The 20,179-nt window shown below is 37.6% G+C and overlaps 6 protein-coding genes across 6 annotated transcripts; 4 read left to right on the plus strand and 2 right to left on the minus strand.

The window, feature by feature from the left end:
* Positions 1-1,169: 1,169 nt before the first annotated feature.
* PFICI_08231 (uncharacterized protein) lies at positions 1,170-1,583 on the plus strand (the record flags this gene model as incomplete). Its single annotated transcript, XM_007836812.1, has 1 exon — positions 1,170-1,583. The coding sequence occupies one exon, from the start codon at positions 1,170-1,172 to the stop codon at positions 1,581-1,583; it is 414 nt and encodes a 137-aa protein (XP_007835003.1).
* Positions 1,584-1,838: 255 nt separating this feature from the next.
* Positions 1,839-3,537, minus strand: PFICI_08232 (uncharacterized protein; the record flags this gene model as incomplete). The annotated part of the gene is made up of 2 exons (XM_007836813.1): positions 1,839-2,759; positions 2,815-3,537. 2 exons carry the CDS (start codon positions 3,535-3,537, stop codon positions 1,839-1,841), a joined length of 1,644 nt encoding a protein of 547 aa, XP_007835004.1.
* A 7,573-nt stretch (positions 3,538-11,110) lies between these two features.
* PFICI_08233 (uncharacterized protein) lies at positions 11,111-11,572 on the minus strand (the record flags this gene model as incomplete). The annotated part of the gene is made up of 1 exon (XM_007836814.1): positions 11,111-11,572. One exon carries the CDS (start codon positions 11,570-11,572, stop codon positions 11,111-11,113), a length of 462 nt encoding a protein of 153 aa, XP_007835005.1.
* A 679-nt stretch (positions 11,573-12,251) lies between these two features.
* On the plus strand, positions 12,252-13,991 carry PFICI_08234 (uncharacterized protein; the record flags this gene model as incomplete). The annotated part of the gene is made up of 5 exons (XM_007836815.1): positions 12,252-12,320; positions 12,381-13,166; positions 13,240-13,554; positions 13,606-13,772; positions 13,829-13,991. 5 exons carry the CDS (start codon positions 12,252-12,254, stop codon positions 13,989-13,991), a joined length of 1,500 nt encoding a protein of 499 aa, XP_007835006.1.
* Positions 13,992-15,518: 1,527 nt separating this feature from the next.
* PFICI_08235 (uncharacterized protein) lies at positions 15,519-17,138 on the plus strand (the record flags this gene model as incomplete). Its single annotated transcript, XM_007836816.1, has 3 exons — positions 15,519-15,944; positions 16,106-16,120; positions 16,275-17,138. 3 exons carry the CDS (start codon positions 15,519-15,521, stop codon positions 17,136-17,138), a joined length of 1,305 nt encoding a protein of 434 aa, XP_007835007.1.
* Positions 17,139-17,837: 699 nt separating this feature from the next.
* On the plus strand, positions 17,838-18,695 carry PFICI_08236 (uncharacterized protein; the record flags this gene model as incomplete). The annotated part of the gene is made up of 1 exon (XM_007836817.1): positions 17,838-18,695. One exon carries the CDS (start codon positions 17,838-17,840, stop codon positions 18,693-18,695), a length of 858 nt encoding a protein of 285 aa, XP_007835008.1.
* Between the last annotated feature and the right edge of the window lie 1,484 nt (positions 18,696-20,179).

Genomic DNA, 20,179 nt, shown 5'->3' on the forward strand with positions numbered 1-20,179 from the left:
AAGGGGTATAATATGGATAGAATTAGACAGTAATTTGTTTACGAGCTATATGCTTTTCACATCTACCCTTTGGGGAACGAGACAAAGTGCGGCGTGCGGTAAATATGGGGGACTGGGGGCCTGCGGTGGCCTAGCGTTGAAACCTAGCGCTACGCCGCAGAGGATAGCAGCAATGGAGAGCTGGTGACCACGACCGGGCGCCCAAAGTCGTGCGGACACGACACCCGCTGCTGCTATAAATACATATTCTGCGTGTCACACAAGAGTATCGAGACAATTCTTTGCCACTGAGCTATTTGGCTTATGCTGGGGACTCTAAAACGTCCGAGACAGGACTGGTCATGAGCGGGATTCAGTGGAGATTGTGGGCTTAATCTTTCATGTGCTGTCAACCCCGAAGTTTGGGGTAGAATCTTGCAAGACGGTGCGAGTCCAGACAACTCTCGTAATCACTGCCCAAATAATTCCATGCACGTTCCCTGCGACGTGTTTCATTCATTTACCAGAGCCAGACTGACAGTAATGCTTGGCGCCGTGAGCGGAAAGTTAATACCTTGGTTGAGAGACAATTTACCCCAGACCAAATTCTACTATTTGGGCCTGCGTCAAGAGTTTTGTCTGGGATAACTGATCACATTGTCAATCCAATACTATGGAAAGTTCTGACAATGTAAGACCATGTCAGTTTGGCCAAGATTGGCCATTGCCACCATCCAAGATGGTGACTAGCGGCACTTGCCTAACAGCTTGAATAAAAGTTTGACAGTCAATCACATTGGGCAAACATGTTACTTTGGCAGAAACCACCTGCCTTTTATCATGGCTTATGGCTGAGATTTCTTCCTTGGCCATGGGCCTTTGCTACTGGACAACGACCAAAGGTTCATTTCTTGTCGTGAACAACTCAGGCAGACCCTTTGCCAATGGTCTTGTCACCTGTATGCGGACAGGCGTCCAGGCCCAAAGCCTCAATCATTGAAGCTACGTACGCTGCGAAAAGCTGTCACAGAGGCATGTAACATTGTGCAACCATGAGAACAAGACGGACTCATAGGTATAGTATAAGTAAATCCCAGAAACTGGCTTGATCAACTGCGTGAAATCTGCATCCTGAGCAGAACTCATCAGGACCAAGTCATCAACTACAGCATCGTTGCCAAAACATTAACATGGGCGACACGGTGCCAAATGTTGAGCACGGCTATGTCCTAGAGACATCCGACAAGAACAATTCCTACGCAGTAGGATACCCCGTTGGACTGGTCCCCAAGCCACTGGATCCCGACTCCCCGGGTATCGCCCTACCCCCTTTTGTTGTCGAGGTCGACTGGCCCGTGGACAATGAGTGGCATCAGACCTCGCAAGATTTTGCCAATGAGACTGGCATCACTGCCTACCAGGTTGGCACCAGCTACAGTCCATTTTACATCTATTTCGTCGAGATTGTCACCAATGAGCACTACAATTATAAATTCTACGACCAAACAGGGGAGAGTTATGACTTGGACGTCTTTGTTGACGGCGATCACGTTATTCGCTACAACTCGCAGCAGCCAACCATTGGGCAGATTAGTGGGAGTTAGATATGGGATTTCGGAAGCAGGAGAGGAGTCTGCTGTTTCCAGGAATTATCAGCTTAGCTGGGTTGAGTCATGGCGTGTTGTCATGGAGAGTTGGAGAAGAGCTGGTCTCGTATATTCATTTGGGCGTTTGGTCTCTTTATCAATCTTCTGTTCTAGGTGTCGTCATTTTGGAGTCTAGTCATGCGGATTTCGGGTATAAAGTATAGAACTTTTACCCGTTTTTATAGCTTGATTACGCCGTGTATGCAATTCGTGTCAAGACTTTCTCTTCATCTCGTGTAGCCATCGCCCAAGCGCAATCATAGGGTACCCATGTCGAGAACTGGCATAGTCCAACCACAGGATATCTGGGAAACCCACACTGACATACTCCTTTTGCGTCCAAGTGGCTCCGGGTCCAGCACCAATCCCTGCGCCAACCTCCTCGCTCACTGGACTGCCCGTCTGTGTCTTGACCAGATATTGAACACCTCTTATCACGGCGCTATCCGTGGGCGGCAGGTGTGACAAGAGCCCCATGAGAGCCCAAGCAGTCTGCGTCGGCGTGCTCACACCGCGTCCAGCCTTTGTGGCATCGCTGTACGATGCGACATCCTCGCCCCACCCACCGTCTGCATTTTGTGTCGACTTGAGCCACGCCAACGGACATACAATCATTCTTTCAATAGTCTCCTTGATTTGTTGGTCGTCCTCGAAGAAGACTCGCACACTCATCAAGCCGCACAGTACACTACTCGTCCCGTCGAGATAGTTGATGTGCCACCGGCTACCCCAGATGCCTGTCCCGGTTTCTTGTACAGAGTCCAAAAACAAAATACCTCTACGGCATGCTTGCTGGATACGTTGGTAGTGAAATGTATTCACGAATGTGGAACCACGTTTTGTGGCCGGGGAAGACAGAATAGACAGCACCATGCCCAGGCATTCCAGAATCCGGCCCGTGATATCGGGTACGCTAGGATCATAGAATTGATTGCCCTGGCCAAAAGGAAACAGATTGAGGTACCGATGGTCGTTGTTCAAGTCGAAACATGCCCAGCCGCCGTCGTAGCATTGCATACCGAGTAACCAGTCAATAGCCCGGATGCATGATTGCGAAGTGACGTCTGAAGGAGTGTGCATGATGATGGTCATTAACGCCACGAGGGTGTCGTCAGTGTCTGGATAGTGGCTGTTCTACGTCGAGTCAGTACTTGAACCCAGATTTAATCATGGACAATGGGCGACTCACGCAATATTGAAAGGGCCATCCTCCCGGTGCTAGCATTTGGTTGCGGACACGGTAATCGCCTTGTGTCTCTAGTATCTGGCGTGATTTGAACCACTGCGCTGTCAACTCCATTCTACTATCGGCAAGGCCTGTCTCGAGCAGCCCCATGGCCATAAGGGCCGTGTCCCAAACAGGACCAATGGTGACCTGCATTCTGATACCAAGGGTGTCTTCCCACAGGCATGTGTCAATGGCCGTCAAAAGATGCTGGACGGCTGGATGTTGTGCCGAGAATCCTTCAGCATGAAGTGCCATGACGGCGGCAAAATTGGAATTCCAGAAAGCGCCGTAGCCGCCGGCATCCAAGTGGTCCAGAATATATCGCACGCAGCAGGAAAGCGCATATGGTCTCGTCATGGGCACACGTCTCAGAATTGGATCCAGGATACCCAATGCCCTGTCAGCAAGGCTGCCGCAGAATCTCCCCTTTTCGCCGTCCCGCCACAGAGTTCCCAAGGGAGGTGTGAAACGCAGATGTTTGTCGTCGGGGTCCACGTAGAGCTCATCAAGGAATCCTTCGGGCACAATGCGGTACACGGGCCGGTGATGCCTCAGAATCATAATGGGGACGGCCGTGACGCGGGACCAGTAGCTAAACGCATAGATGCTAACGGGCGCAGACGCGGGTAGCAGTATCAGCTCGGCGGGCACCTGGGCCATTTCATTCCAATCAAGGACACCCATAAGGGCCAGCTCTATATAACGACTATACTACGGGTTTTTAGAATAAACCTAAATATAGGGGTATTAGGGTTTATGCTAATAAGGAACGTTAAATAAAATACTAAATTAAGCAAAAAATAATTAAATATATTTTTAAATTAATATTATAAATATAATCGTTAAAGCGTATTAAATGCTTTACCTATAAATAAAATAAATATTTAAATTAATTACTAAGGTAATAACTATTTATATAAGAAATTTTTTTATAATATATATTTATTTATTTTTTTATTAATATTCCTTAAATTATAATACTAAGCCGATTTTATAATCTTAAAATCGATAAAATTTAATAATCCTAATAATTTAACCGTTTAAATTATTGCTAAAATTATAATTTTATTAGGCAGCTGGCTAGCAATTATCGAGGATAATAATTCCTATTTTAATCTATTTCCGGCTTTTGGTACTAAGCCCTTTTTTTTTTCCCTTAAGCGCTAACGCATTTATTTATTTTTATATAAAAGTGCATATTCGTAATATTAGCTCCCTTTTTTATATTTTTTATTTTTAAAAAACTTTAAGCCGCTTAAATAGGTCGTAATGCCTATATACCGTAATTATTTTATTTCCCTTTTTTATCATTTTTTTTTTGCTTTATTTATAATATATGCTTATTATATTAAAATTTTTATCGGAAATAACGAAAAAACGAAAAACTTATAAATAAATTAAGCTTTTTAATTTTATTAAATTAAACGGTTATATTATAAATATACCGTATACGCTTTATTTTAAAAATAAACGTCTTTACCGAATAGCGGACAAAAAATCGATTTATTATTTAAAGTATATTGCGTATTTTTTTCGGAAATACGATAATATTTTAATAGCTTTTATGCTTCGGAAGGTTTTAGATTAATAGCGGAAATTAAAAATCGAAAAAAAAAAGCGAGCGATAGTTTTTTAGAGTTTTACGAAAAAATAGTTAAGCTTTAATCTTTTTTAGCGGCTGCTGCTAATCGGTTATTTCGAATTCGGAAAATTAAAGCATAAATAAAGGTTTATAATTCCGAATTATTTGCTTATAATATAAAGGAATTAAATAAAGAAAATAAAGTTTTTCCTGCTTTTAAGAATTACGAATATTTTATAATAAACGATTTTTAATTATTAAATATTCCTAATAAACCCGATTAATCGGTATTCGGTTTCGGAAATAATTTTATAAATTTCGGTTTTTTTATCGAAACTAAAAATATTAATTAAAAACAATATAATTTTTAATATACTTCTTAAGTTCCTAAATATTTTCCTTAGGTAGGTAATTTTTTTATTTAACGTAGAATTAGTATTTTCGTCCGATTTTTTTATAATTAATAATTTTTTTAATATCGTAATTTTGCTAATTTAGTTCGGTTTTTAGTATTTCGTCGATTTTAGCGTTTTTTAGTGCTAATTCGAATAATAAAATATAAAAGGTTTTATAGTTTTTTATAATTTTTAATAGCTTAAATCGGTAATTAACGTTCGAAATTTTCTTATCGATCTTAAATAATCCGAGTTTTTTAAAATCGAATTTATCGCTTAATCGTTTTATTTTAATATATTTGCGTAAAAAGTAAACTTTATTTTTTTTTTAAAAATTAGTTTTTTAATTTTTTTTTTATCGTATTATATTTTTATTTTTTGTTAAATAGCAATAAAGGTTTTTTAAAATTTTGCTTATAGGTTTTTAAATTATTTAACGCGTAAAATAGCGTATAATGCAAATTCCTTTCTTTTTAGTGGTTTTTTAATAATATCGGGTTTATATCCGTAATTAGCGTAAAATAATAATATTCCGGTAGGTTTTCGTATTATATTATTATATATAAATTATGCGAATAATAATAGCGTAACCTAATTATTTTATTTATAATTAATATAATATTTAAAATATTTCTCGAATATTTAATTTACTCGTTTTATTTATCCGTTAATTTACAGATAAAAAGCTATTAAAAGCTTATAATCGCATTTTAGCTAATTAATAAATAATTTCCAAAATTTCGACATAAAAAGTTTATTTTTATTTAAAATAATTTTATTTAATAATCCGTGCTAGCTAACTATCGTTCGGAGGAATATATAAGCTAGTTTTTCGACATTATTAGCTTTTTTATATAGAAAAAAATAAGCGTATTTCGTAAATTATTCGGTAAATATTAAAATATTATTATAAAAGGTTTTAATTAAAGGTTTTTTTAAAAATAGTAATTTTACGATAAAATTTAATGCTATAAATTTCTATACCTTATTTAACGGTAATATAAATTATAATTTTTTATATTATTTATATCGTATTAATTTTGCCTTATTACATAAATTATATTTTTTAATAATATTATTAATATATTTGCGTAACTATAGGTAATCGAAATATTATTAGATTTATTTAATTATTTTAAATATTTTTTAATATCCTTTAATAGGTAATTCGTAATAATCTTTAATTATTTAATCAAATAATACGTTTTTAATCTTAATTTTATTAGCGTATATATCGAATATACCGTTATCGTTAGTTATTTTTTTAATTTAGCTATTATCGTTACTAATTTTTATAATTATATATAAAGTTATAATAAATATTAGGTTTCCGTTATCGTTTATCGAAAAAATAATATTAGTTTTTTTTAGTATTTCCTAAAAATAATTTAGTTTTCGGCTAAAAACGTTAGCTTTGCCGTTTTTTAATCTTTTACGGTAAATAATTTTAAAATTATAATTTACTAAGAATTTTGCCTATTTAATTTATTATTTATTAAATTTTTTATTAATAATAAATAAGGCTAGGTTTTTATAATCGGTATAAATTTTAATTTAATACTTAATTCCGCTAAAATAATATTTCCATTTTTAAAATGCTTCGATAATTGCTATAAGTTTTTTATTATAAATCTAGTAATTTAGTTATTTTTTTTATAAATTTTTTATTATAAAATACAATCGGGTATGGTTTCCCGTTATCGTCCTTTTATATAAATTATCCGCCTATAGCATAATTTAAAATATTTATTTCGATTTTAAATTCTTATTCCGGGTCTACTATACGTATTATAAGCTTATCCGTAATTCGTTTTTTAATTATTTTAAAGGCTTTTTACGCTTTAGGTATTTAATCGAAAAGTATATCTTTTTTTATTAAATACGTAAGCGGTACGGCAATATTTCCGAGTTTTTAAACAAATATTTAGTAAAAGTTTACAAATCCTAAAAAAAATTTAATTTCTATTACCGAGGTTAAAATAGGCCAATTTTTTATTGCTAAAATTTTAAATAATTTTATTTTAATTTTTCCAAGGGATATTATATATTTTACAAAAATAATTTTTTTTTTATAAAATTTATTTTTTTCGGGGTTAATTAGCAGGTTTACCCTTTATAATTTTTATAATATTATTTTAACGTATTATTAATATTCGTTAAAATCCTTAAAATAAATAAATATATCGTCGAAGTATATTATTACGAATTTATTAAAGTATTTTTTTAAAACGTTATTAATTATATTTTAAAAATTTGCTAATACGTTAATTAATCCGAAAAATATAACCTTATATTTAAAATATCCGTATTTGCAACAAAAAGCGGTTTTTTATTTTTTTCCTTTTTTAATATATATTAAACCATACGCGTTAGGCAAATCTAGGGCTATAAATTATTAAGCTCCGTGCAATTTATCGCGTAGGTTTTTAATTAAAAATAAAAAGTATCGGTTTTTAATCGTAATATCGTTAAGCTTGCGGTAATCGATATAAAATCTTTATTTAGGTTTTCCGTTTTTGCTTTTTTTAGGTATAAAGAATATTAGGTATTTTGCAGGTAAAATAAATTTTGTAATTTATCCCTTTTATAATATATCCGCTAGGTATTTTTTTAGTGCCTTTTCGTGCTAAGGTTTTATTAGGTACGTTGGCATAAAATATAGTTTCTTTCCTTTTTAGAGAGGTATTTTATAGTCGTATTTTATATGCTTTAGTAATTCTATTTTTAATATTTTATTAAATAAATCGCTAAATTTTTAGTATTTTTTTAATATTTTAATTTCGAATTTCGGCTTAATATACTTAATTATAAAATAGAATTTAAATATTTTAAGGTTGCTTAAAAGTCCGTTTTTTAAGCGCTCCTTAAAGGCTAATTTTCTTTTTGGTATATTTTATTAAAATTAGCTAATATTCTAATTTACTTTTAGGTTATTCGCTTATAATTAAAGTATTTCTAAAATAATATCGTAATCCGTGATTTTTATAATATCGCATTTAAGTCCTTTTTTATAATTTTAAATATAAATTTAAATATACGCAGTTTTTATATTTATAATTCCGTTTTTATACGATATAGGTTTTTTATTAATAATATTAAATATATAAAGCGTTTTTTTTTGCTTTTATAATATTTATAAAGCGTTAATAATTATTAGCGAAATAAAAATTTTTTAAGCTTTTATATTTATTAAGGCTTATATTTTTTAGTTTATAATTTTAATTTAAATCGTAAAATATTCGTTAATATTAATGCTATTTATGGCATATATAGATTTTTCGATTTAGGACCGCTTTTATTTTTTTAAAAGTGGTTTAGGTTTTTTTTTAGATTTTTATTTAGTCGTTTATTGGCTTATCGTTTTTCGGCGGCCGTATATATTTATTATTTTAATATACTTAGGTTTTTTTTAGCTTATAAGGGTTAATTTTTATATTATTTGGATAATTCGCCTGTTTTTTGCTATATATTAAAAATATTTCCTTATAATTTATTATCCTTAAAGGACTTTTTTAGCTTTTTGGTTTCTTTATATTTTAAATAAAATCGTCTAATTTTTAATAGGCTAATATCGTTAATGGTTTTTTTAATTAAAATAATTAGTTGGATTATCGAAAATTAAAAATATCGCGGTAGTGCTTTCTGCGTCGTTTTTATGGCGTTATCGATTACCGTCGTATATCGAATTAGGGTTATTTTAAGTTGATTTATGGCCCGTAGTTTTTTAATTTATCGTTATGCTTTAGCTTTATTTTTTATATAAAGGTTATATCCGTTTATTATATATTTTAATTATAGCTATTTTTCCGTATTTAAATATTATTTTAGGCTAAAGTGCGTAGCGAATATAACGTATCCTCGGGTATCGCAATAGCTTATTTTTATTTTTTTTATAAATCCCGCTAAATAAAGGTAATTTATAACGGTTTTTTTTATTTTAAAAAGGAAAATTTTTTGCTAAACCTTTAATTTTAGGTATTCGTCGTATTTTAAATCGATATATCCTATTTACGCAATTTAATGGTATTATTTATGCTTAATATTAAATCAAGGATTATTTTTAAAAATAGCGCTTAGGGTTTTTTTTTTTATATTATATTAATAGTTTTTTAAAGGATTTTTATAAGTTATTATCCTAATCCGTATATTTTTACTATAATAATTATATAGGAGGTACCGGGTTTAATTAATTAATTTCGTCGAATTATAATCTCGAATATTTCGTTATCCGAAATTTATAATTATCGCATTAGTCGTTATTTTTCCGGTAATCCGTTAATATTACAAATATTATTAAGTGCGTAAAAGTCGATTTTGCTATAATTTTTATTATTATTACTAATATTATCGATCGATTTTTTTAATTTTACTTTTAGGACCTAGTATTCGGCTTATTATATTTAAAAATAAGCTTCGTTTTTTAAAGCATTAGGTATAATTTCGCTATTATTATTTTATATTTATTTTTTTAAATTAAAAATAATAATTCTTTTTAGGCGTATAATTGCTAAAGTTTTTTATTTTTAAAAGTATTATTTATTATTATTTTTACTAAATTTATACGTTCGATAAGCGTTATCGAAGCACGCCGTTTATAAAAATAATTTATAAAGTATATTATCTTATTTAATATTATTAAATTGCTTTTTACCTTTTAATACGGGCTTAAATTTAGTTTTTTTAAATTAGCGATATTTATTAATATAATATTTTATTTTATTATAATTATAATATTTAATTTTAAATTTATTTTTTCGTTAAATAGCGTTAAAATTTATTTATTTATTATAGGTTCCGTATAAGGTTTTACTTTTTTAATTATTATTTCGCTAATTGCTTCCGTTATACTAGGGTTTTCTTATATTAGCTATAATACGCTATTAATATTTAGGTATATATCGTTTTTTAGATTTCCGCGCGTATAGCTAATTATTGATACGTACCGTAAATTCCGTATATTTAATAAAATCTTTTAAAAAGTATAAAATCCTGTTAATTTCGTTTTTTATTTTTTTTTAAACCTTTAATAATATAATATAATTTTAGTATCGTTAATATAATTTATACGGGCGATAATCCTTTTAAATTTAGCGGTATATATTAATATTAATTTTTTTTATTTAAAGGTTTTAAATTTTTTTTCGGCTTATTTTTTTTCGTTAAAATTTTAAAATAATAATTTAAACGTTTTTTTAAAACTTGCGTATAATTTAAAAATTTTTTATATTTCGTTTTTATATTAATTAAATATTTATCCGTATTTATTTACTTCGGAAAAATAAAATTCGAATTACGCAAAAACGCGTTTTTTTAAAAAAAAAATGCCGCGTAAACAGTTTTTTAAAGGTTATTTTAAAAGCTTTTTATATAAAATAAATAATAGGCATAAATTTATATAAAGTATTTTTTAAATTTTTTAAAAATTCCGTCGTACGTTATAAAGGTATTAAATTTAAGCTTATCGATTTTTTAAATTAATATAATAATAATATTAGCTGCTCCCTTTATAACGGTATTAAAGGCCTGGAGTTTTTTAATAAGCTTAGATTTGCGATTTTTTTTTTTTAAAAATCGACGAATTTTTTTTAAAAATATTATTATATTATTTTTTAAAGATTTTAAAGTCGTTTTCTGCTTTAATATCGATATTTATAGCTTTGGTAAATATTTTTTAAAATACTTATCCGGAAGTGGTTTTTTCGGTGCCTTTATTTTTTTTATTATAACCGCTATTATTTTTGCTAACGGTAAATATTTTGCCGGTTATTATTTAGTTAATTTTTAGTAAAACGTATTTAAATAAAAATAATTAAAATATAACGATTATATTACGGGTTTTTAAAATAAACCTAAATATAAGGGTATTAAGGTTTATATTAATAGGGAACGTTAAATAAAATATTAAATTAAACAAAAAATAACTAAATATATTTTTAAATTAATATTATAAATATAATCGTTAAAGCGTATTAAATGCTTTACTTATAAATAAAATAAATGCTTAAATTAATTATTAAAATAATAATTATTTATATAGGAAATTTTTTTATAATATATATTTATTTATTCTTTTATTAATATTTTTTAAATTATAATGCTAAGCCGATTTTATAATTTTAGAATCGATAAAATTTAATAATTTTAATAATTTAACCGTTTAGATTATTACCAAAATTATAATCCTATTAGGCAGCTGGCTAGCAATTATCGAGGATAATGGTTCCTATTTTGACCTATTCCCGGCTTTCGGTGCTAAGCCCCTCCCTTTTTCCCTTAAGCGCTAACGCATTTGTTTGTTTTTATGCAAGGGTGCATATTCGTAATACTCCAGCTGAGTGAAGACACCCATTTTGCTGATCCCGCCTTGGGATAGAATAAAGGATTGAGCCCTCTGCATTGCGTAGCTCTCGGTAGGCACGCCAAGGAGCTTGAGGGCAAAATAACCCTCGGTCGTCGTTGAAACATCCCCAGGCCTGTCGGGCAGTAGGCCCCATGATCCGTCTGATGTGTTCTGCCGAGACTGTATCCATTGGGCCATCTTCCCTGCTTCCTTTTCGGAGAGAGGAGGTCCCAGCATTTTTCGTAGACAAATGTACCCGGCCGTGAAACCAACGGTGGCTCGAAGCTCCGTGAGCCAGTGGCCGTCGGGTTTCATGGCATGGTGTGCATAGTCTGCGGCCAGTTGCACCGCAGTTGAAACAGACTTTTGTAGACCTGTTGTGTTTTCGAGATTTTCTGACATTTTCAAGTATTGAGTCTAGTCAGCAGATGCTCTCTGTTCACAGAAATGTAATACACTTAGATGATCTGGGCGGAGGGACACTACACGGATGAAATTATGATACATATATGTTGCGTACATATCGTTACCCCCATATCGCAAAAGTGGGAGCTCCACACCGAGCTGAGGCTAGTGTAGAGACGTATAACGCGTATGCAACCATATACGGCACAGCACATCTTACAAGACCGGCTCGTGTACAGGGACTAGTTTCCTCGGTACGAAACATGCATGAAATCGGGTAGAAATCTGCGTTTGCATCTCTAGCAAAGACGAGAATGAGCCGAGCGCTTACGTGTCACTCAACTGACACCATAATGCTCAAACGATGCGCGCATGCTTACATGATCTGACTCTAATGCAAACAACCTTAGCGCCATGCAGTTAGAAAGAACCATTGACTAAAAAACCTGGATTATACCAATTGATTCATGGTTATGTGGAGAAAAAGTATAACGGCTGCTAATAATAGCATGTATGTACATCAGCAATATATGCATGCGAGCATCTATGGTTCTTATCTATGCCCACATCCTGAGTCATATATCCTTTGGGACATGACTGAAGTCGTACTAGACGGAACAGTGCCATGGCTTGATCTCGAGCCTTTCAGCTTTTCATTCTTCATCGCCGGAAAACCATGGAGCAGATCATTACAATGGACGGAGCTCTAAGAATGAGCAACCTTTTCGTCGTTTGCTTTGCCGTGGTACGTGTCGCAGAACCATCTGCATAAAACTGAACATCTGATCTGATATTGTCCGACTAGACTGTGATTGTATGGATTATTGTGGAAGCATTTTACAATGTCTTTTTCCATCCACTCCGCAATTTTCCAGGCCCTCTGCTATGGCGCGCCTTTCGCCTTCCCTATGTTGTCAAGGCAATCCAGGGCCGTCTAGCCTTTGACATGCTTCCGATCCATGAACAATATGGACCCGTGGTACGCATTGCTCCCAACGAGCTCGCATTTGCGCATGCGTCGGCCTGGCGCGACATTATGGGCGGCAAGCAAGATTTTGCAAAATGGGACGAGTACTACAAAGTTCAAGATCGCCAGGCTACGAACATCATGTTTGCACCTGCTGAGGAGCATGCCCAGATGCGTCGAGCAGTAGGCGTGGGCTTTTCTGACCGGGTATTAAGGGACATGGAACCGCTGATTCAAAACTCCATTGGCCTACTTATTCGCAGATTGCGGGATCAGTGCAAGTCACCTGAGGTATCTGGCAAGATTGACATGTCGGCGTGGTTCAATTTTACAACATTTGACCTTATTGGCAATTTGGTAATGGGCGAATCTTACCATTGTCTGGAGAATGCCGATTATCACCCCTGGGTGCGACCCATCTTCCAGGTCACATATATCAGTGCCATCATGTCCTCACTAGGGCACTATCCGTGGTTCAAGTCAACTCTGCTACGTCTTTTCAGACCGATAATCTCCAAGAAAATACTCAACCATCAGGCATACACGAGGGAAAAGCTTGAAAAACGCATGACGGTCAAGCGAACTGATCTTGTCGAGGCCATGTTGGACATCAACAAGAAAAATGTGAGCCAAAAATTTTGTTGCTTCATTATTCGAGCCTGTCCCGATGAAACTCACATGAGAACCTCTTTTATAGGAGATGGAAATGGATAAGCTCGTCATGAATGCCTCGGTACTTATCGTGGCTGGCTCTGAAACTACCGCCACCGTGCTCTCTGGCGTTACCTATCTACTTTTGAGACATCCTGAAAAGTTGGCAAGACTCACAAGGGAAGTGAGAAGTGCATTTGTTAGCGACGACGATATAACCATGGCCAAAGCCAGTCAGCTGGATTACATGTTGGCTTGCTTGGAAGAAACGATGCGATTGTACCCTCCAGTTCCGATTGGCATGCCAAGGATCGTGCCAAAGGGCGGTCGTATCATCGGTGGGTCTTTTGTACCTGAGAATGTATGTTTCTTCCTTTCCCCAGTTCGATGAACCTCCAAGCTGAAAATGTAGACTCATGTTGCCATATGGCATTGGGCGTTATATCGCAATCCTGCCTACTTTATAAACCCGACGAGCTTCTGTCCGGAACGTTTCCTGGGTGATCCAAAGTTTGCAGGCGACGAGCGAGATATCCTCCAACCATTCCATGTTGGGAAGCGTAATTGTATTGGAAGATCGTGAGTTATTGCATCCAAGTTAATGACAAGCGCTGATGTACTCATGGTTGCAACAGGTTGGCCTATATCGAGATGCGCTTGGCCCTGGCCCGAATGCTCTTCAACTTTGACATGGTGCTAAGTGACGAGAGTCGTGACTGGTTGGCAAACCAAAAGGCTTACAATATATGGTCCAAGCCGCCTTTGCACATTCGCTTGAGTCCACGGAACCTGAGTTAGGGGTGGTATTTGCTGTCCCATTGGGCCTGCTGCTTGATCATGCTCCCAGCACCATGTTTGTATCGGAATTGTAGAATTGGCGACAGGGGAACCACTTTTGCGACATCCATTTCGATCAAGGGACAAGAAATAGGTTCGCTAAGCCAGTAATTCTGCATTCAACTAAAGAATGAGACAACTGCGCTCGGGACGCATAGTAAAGGCAGGATAATTGCCTGGATTGGGAGCTGCAATAGCAGAGGAGTGACTGGTGAAATAAAGTCGACCATATTCGTTTGGAGAGACATGGGTAATTTAGTGCTCAACGTACAATTTCTAAACTTGATGTTCGGTATACACTCATATGGCGTGGGTTTGTCAGCAACCACATTCCTTCCTGTCTAGAGATGTCTCAATGTTGGTTTCATCATCCATGATTTGTGTGTTGACGTTGTGACTGGCTTTCGGATACATGGAGCCGTCGCTAGCCAAGTAAAAAGAAGTCTTGGCAAGCTAACTCCCTATTGTCCAAAGAATTGTGACTCGAGTGCTTGGGCTAATAAAGCAGTTTGTGTACGGCGTGACCGGGACCAATACATCTCCGAGAATTCTTGGCACTTGAAATTACACAGATCATCAATTACACCCAGCTCAGATTCCATATGGTAAGTGGTGCCATGAATTCACAAACTCGAGCACACCAGCCCTGATTCAAATATACCTCGAACCGGCGCAGGACGGTATGAACATCTGTATTGATTGAGGAGACGGATGTAAAATAAAACTAAGAGATAACACGGGCCGTTCTCACAATTGCAATCATAATAAGTGATGGAGCAATACCGATGCTGCTTGCTCACGTTCCTGACACTCTCCAATAGTATTCCGTCATTTCTCCTTGAAGCAAGCAAAATATTATTCAATGTGCAGAAAGAGAGGTTTGAAGCGGGTGCACTTCTTTTCATAAAAGTCATCGAATCAATATTGTGCCTTGTTCGAGCACCCAGGTCGCGGGGAGTTGGGGAACGATGTATTTAGGGCTAGCGTGATCTATGAAATCTTTTCTTCTCCCACACATGGGCCCCTATAGAGGATCCAAGATCTATTGAAATGCCCATCTCAGCTCAGCGGATCCGAATGGCATTCATCAATTGCCTGTTATGCGCGTCCAGGCTTATTCCAGAAAGCCACTTGGCGCTAAGCATGTCCAAGCACGGGCCAAACTACACCTATGCTGGTTAACCTAGCTGATTTAGCCCCCAGTCTTGGGCTGTAAACGCTCCAGCTTGCGGGTACGCTAGTCTTGTGGCTGGCTGAAGAACTAACCTACTGAGTTTTGCAATATCCGAAATGAAGAACGATTTTGGGAACGAGTTCTGATTGGCCAGTTAGCGCAGTGGGATTGAGAGCCCCAAACCAAGTCGAATATATATATCAACATTGCCATGTCGGCTCGTGGAATCCTTTTGCAAAATTTGATGGGCTCGCATCTCACTCATTACACTCTTTTAGTTCACTGCTGCTTTTGCAGGTTACATTCATTTCAAAATGTTGTCGACTGCTGTTACGCTTTCATGCCTACTCTCGGCCGCCATGGCCGGCGCTTTGCCCAACAAGCGTCAAGAGTCATCGTCTGTAGTAGGCGTTAGCTGTGTCACTGAAATGGGCTCTACCTCGATCGCCACTGTCCCTTCTACGACCACGACTATCACGTCCACCAACCAGGTGGTCTTTGAAACAACAACCATTCCCATCACAACCGAGACCCCTGATGCAGTGACTGTCACCAGTACCGACTACACAACTGAGACTGAGACCGTCACCGAGACGACAATCACGGACACTTTTTCTACAACCTCGACTGACTTTGTGACCACCACTACCACGTCGACTGTTACCGCCACCGAAACAACGACCACTGATGTTTCCACTACAACCACGGTTACTATTTCTAGTAAGCCAAGCGGCACATGGGTAAGTGAACCCCGATGCTCTCATTTTTTCTGTGTTGTCTCGTGAGCAGGCATTTTCGGATGCTGTGTTCCAAGAGATCAGACTTGGATATAGTGATCAAAAGATCTACATTAAATTCAATCATCCCGCTGAAGGCCAATTGCTAACACATGTTATTGTAGTATGACATACATGATGTGAGTAGTCAGAAATTGTAAAATGATTTTTACAAGTCGATATCCTACGGGCTATGGATGTCACCGCCATACAACCCTCAAGATCGTTTAGCATGGACTCGGCATTGATTTGTCACAAACTCTACATGATACACTGACACACTTTTCTCACTAGACTGCTGATGGCTATCCCTCGACTGGTTCCAAGGTCAAGAGATCCAAGTGCAAGCATGACCCAGAGGCTCAATCCTCCAGCACCCTCCCCAGTGCTTCTGCCGGCATGAGTCTCATCTACAATACTACTCAGCCAACTGCCACATACTCCATCAGCAACTCGAGCACTACAGTCGCAACCTTTGGTGCCGAGAAGACTATCTCCTGCGGTAGCGACGATACACCCGAGGACAACGGTTTCTACGCCGCCGCAGTCTACTGCTCTACTACCGTCGAGGTTCTCACCACCTCGACTGTCATTTCCACCGGTGCGGCCATGACCATTACTGCCACGGCTGATACCACCTCCACTACCATTACATCCACCATCACGTCAACCTCTACTGTGGTTCCCGACGACGTGTCGACCACCTTGTCATTCTTTGAGACCGCCACCATTACAGAGACCGCCATGGTAACGACGACCGCTACGACCACTACCACCAACACCAACGTAGCCACCAGCACGACCAGCGCCTTCTCCATCTGCACCGATTCGGCCAACTTTGTCATGTCGCCCTTTACCAACAATGCCGGCCGCACTGTAGAGCTCTGGCAATTCACCTCTACCGCTAGCTACACCCTTGCTGTTGGTGACACCAGCTCGCAATATGCGTGCTGCAACTCGTGCGCAGCTCTCGGCACCGCCTGCGCCTTGTCCTACTTCAACGGCAACGGCTACTGCTACATGCTCAAGCCCGTTGCTGCCTACACCAAGCAGTCCAACTTTCACCTGATTGGCTATACTCGCAGCACTCTCACCGGCACCAAGCTTGGTGTTGCCAACGGCGAGGGTGGCTACCTTCTCCAGAACTACTCTGGCTAAGTGCTGGTGGGAAACCTGCTGTGGGAAATGCGGCCACCCATAAGACAGCTTGCGACATCATGGTTGCAACTTGTATGAACCAGGGACAAATAGGCCCGACACATGCATTCGTCTACCTGGTATGGACCCTGTCTAGGTAGTCTACTTTAATTCTTAATTCTAATTAAAGTGAGCCATTTGCTCGAATCATCTCCTTGTACGTGACTGCACAAGCGTCTCCAGTAGACGATAAATATTGGTCAATCATTCATTAAACATTTCATAATGAGTGCATCAAAAATCGAAGGCGGAAAGAATTTTGATGCTCAAAATTGCTTAAGTGGTCCTATTTTGGTTATTTTCTACAAGGTATTCGCTGCACATTCACCCGGTACGTGTATATATCCCTGTATTTGCCTTAATTGGGAAGCTCGGTATGGAGCTCCAACTTTTGCAGGTTTGGCCTGGTGGCAATCTGCTTAGTCACCAACAGCTTGTGGACTTTTGTGATCGAGATGAGCACTATTCTAGGTTGGGTCAGATGACTGGCTCCCAACCAGCACTAGCCAACTCGTCTAGCAAAACCAGACATCAGCTTGTCCAGCATATATATTGAATACCGATATGGACTGGCACTCGGCACGATTTTAACTCCAGTCTCGAGTATCCGCCTCACGTTCAATTCATTACTATATACCCCATAACGCCACTGCTCCGACAATGGCTCAATCTGAGCAGACGCCGCAGAAAGTTACGGCTGTAGCTAGCGTGTGGGCCATCTCCGAGATCGCCGAAAGCATCTTGGCACGTTTGCCCATGAAAGACCTCCTCTTAGCTCAGAGAGTTTCCACCAGCTGGAAATACCTGATTAAAAGCTCGCCAGTCTTACAAGAACTTCTTTTTATGCGACCAAGGCAATCGGAAACAGTTCCAAAGAGTTCATCCAATGGCAAAATCGTCCGCGAATACAACCCGCTCCTCCTTGAGCACATGCCCACATGGTTTTCGAGACCAAAAGGTATATCTTTCCATACCGTGGAAAATGCGCCATGGGCCCAAACGGGCTCGAGGCCTGCGTTTCTCTGTCGAGATGCAAGCTGGCGGCATATGCTACTAGCACAACCGCCCTTTACCATGTTCGAAAGTGCCCAGCACGTGTATACCAACGACAGCAGTGATTCACTGCTAGTCGGATGCATCGAGTGCCCAGCTGGCGTACGTATGGGACTGGCCTATGATCAAGCTGTACAACCAGTCCAGGACGGGCTTGCCATCTTTCCCAACCATTTCTACACTCTCATGGACGGGGTTATTGCCCATGATGCCCAAGGATTGACTCTACTAGATGGTGGAGAATGGCCAGAAAGACTATTTGGGGGTACCGACAAGTTTACAATTTTCTCCTGGGTTACTTTTAGTAATGTGACGCCAAGTGAAGAAGCCAGCGAGATGAAGCGGAATCATTTTACCAGCGCAGGATTTGATCCAGTTGAGATTGTCCTTCACAGGATCAAATCGCCGGATGAAATTGTGCTCTATGGTGTTCCATGGTGGTGCCAAGAGGGTTATTTAATATGATAAATGATTACAGGTTCGTTAAACCAGTTCCATGGTCTTACAAAACAAATTCTCTACTCTTTAATCATATTTTCCGTGTCTCTTTCAGGCCATTTGAAAAATTCTTCATTCAAGTGACATGGTTTTCGGAGGCAATGATGAAATTATATAAGCATTAAGATGGTGCCTGTTTCACTGACAAGCTTCAAAGGAAGAGAAATAATCTGTTTACGTATTTGTCCAACTGAATCCGGTCGCTGCAAATTGTCGAGAATCACCAAATGGTGCCAAATAGTCTGAGCTCATGCTGTCATTCTGCAGGGTGCAATGCACATTACGATGATAAAAATGCATCACAATTATTTTTGTAAAAAACTTTCTTTTGGTTAATGGATTCCCCGATAACTGCTTCCACCCAAGTTGCATTTCAAGCGTCCAAGTACATCAACTTTGACCATGTCTTTGGGACAGTCTCGGTCGTCAAAAGCCATCTTTGTACGGTAAAGAAGCTTGGACAAGTACTAGATGCATGTAGTCTCGGTGTATTCAAATAAAATAACAATTTCATTCAACCGACGCGTCATACATTGCACTATTGTACAGAAGTTGTCTGTGGGTCGTGTAGAATAATCCGAGAAACCTTCGGTAGGCCTGGAAATATTGACTTGAAAGTAACCCCCGGCTGTCGGCTACTGCCTCGGTGGCACCCCGGCGCACCATATGAAGAGTATCCGAGATATGGTTGTTGGTAGCTATGTTCAGGCGAGATGACGTGTGCAATATTACGGCATTCAATAGACGCATTGGGTCGTGGGTCCATATTATGGTGCAGTTCATACTCAGCATGATGAATTCGAGCCACGTCTACCCAGGTAGTAATAATGAGCATGAGGCACACATTGCTTTTGACACTGTGGACAATCGTAGAGAGGACTCTTGTGGTGGATTATCTCGTCTCCTACGGACTAGTCGCCCGTGATATTTATTGCTAAATCAAAGGAAAAGGAAGGAGGAACGTGGGATGCGAAGGGGAAAAATGGTTGAGCATTATTATGCCAAGTTTGTATTCGTTATGAGACAGCAGGAAGGAGAACAGCATATGAAAGCATATTTTCTGGCACAGGAAAACTCATAAATTGTGGAAACTCGTCTGAGAGCTTAGATAGCGCTATTATTGAATCATTCGCTGGGCAGATCGGTAGCACGCCTTGTTCATTGATTGATAGTAGCTCACTGAACAGGAGGCTGTAAATTAGAGATTCGCGTCTAATCACATCTCCCTTGGAGTCCAAGATAATACAGTTGCTCATTTGAATAATTAAGACATTAATTGGCCGCGTTCGAGAATCCCCGCTACCTCAATCTCATTCGAGGGAATCAGCGTAAAGTAGCGCAGCCATTTGAAATGCAGCGTTGACAATTTTTATTATGGCATGCTTGAGAGTATCACGTGGGATAAATCGCAGATTAATAAATTCAAGTGTAATGCACCAAAATACACAGTG

This window comes from Pestalotiopsis fici (assembly GCF_000516985.1).
Source record: "Pestalotiopsis fici W106-1 unplaced genomic scaffold PFICI_Scf_5, whole genome shotgun sequence".
In the NCBI taxonomy this organism is placed as follows: Eukaryota; Fungi; Ascomycota; class Sordariomycetes; order Amphisphaeriales; family Sporocadaceae; genus Pestalotiopsis; species Pestalotiopsis fici.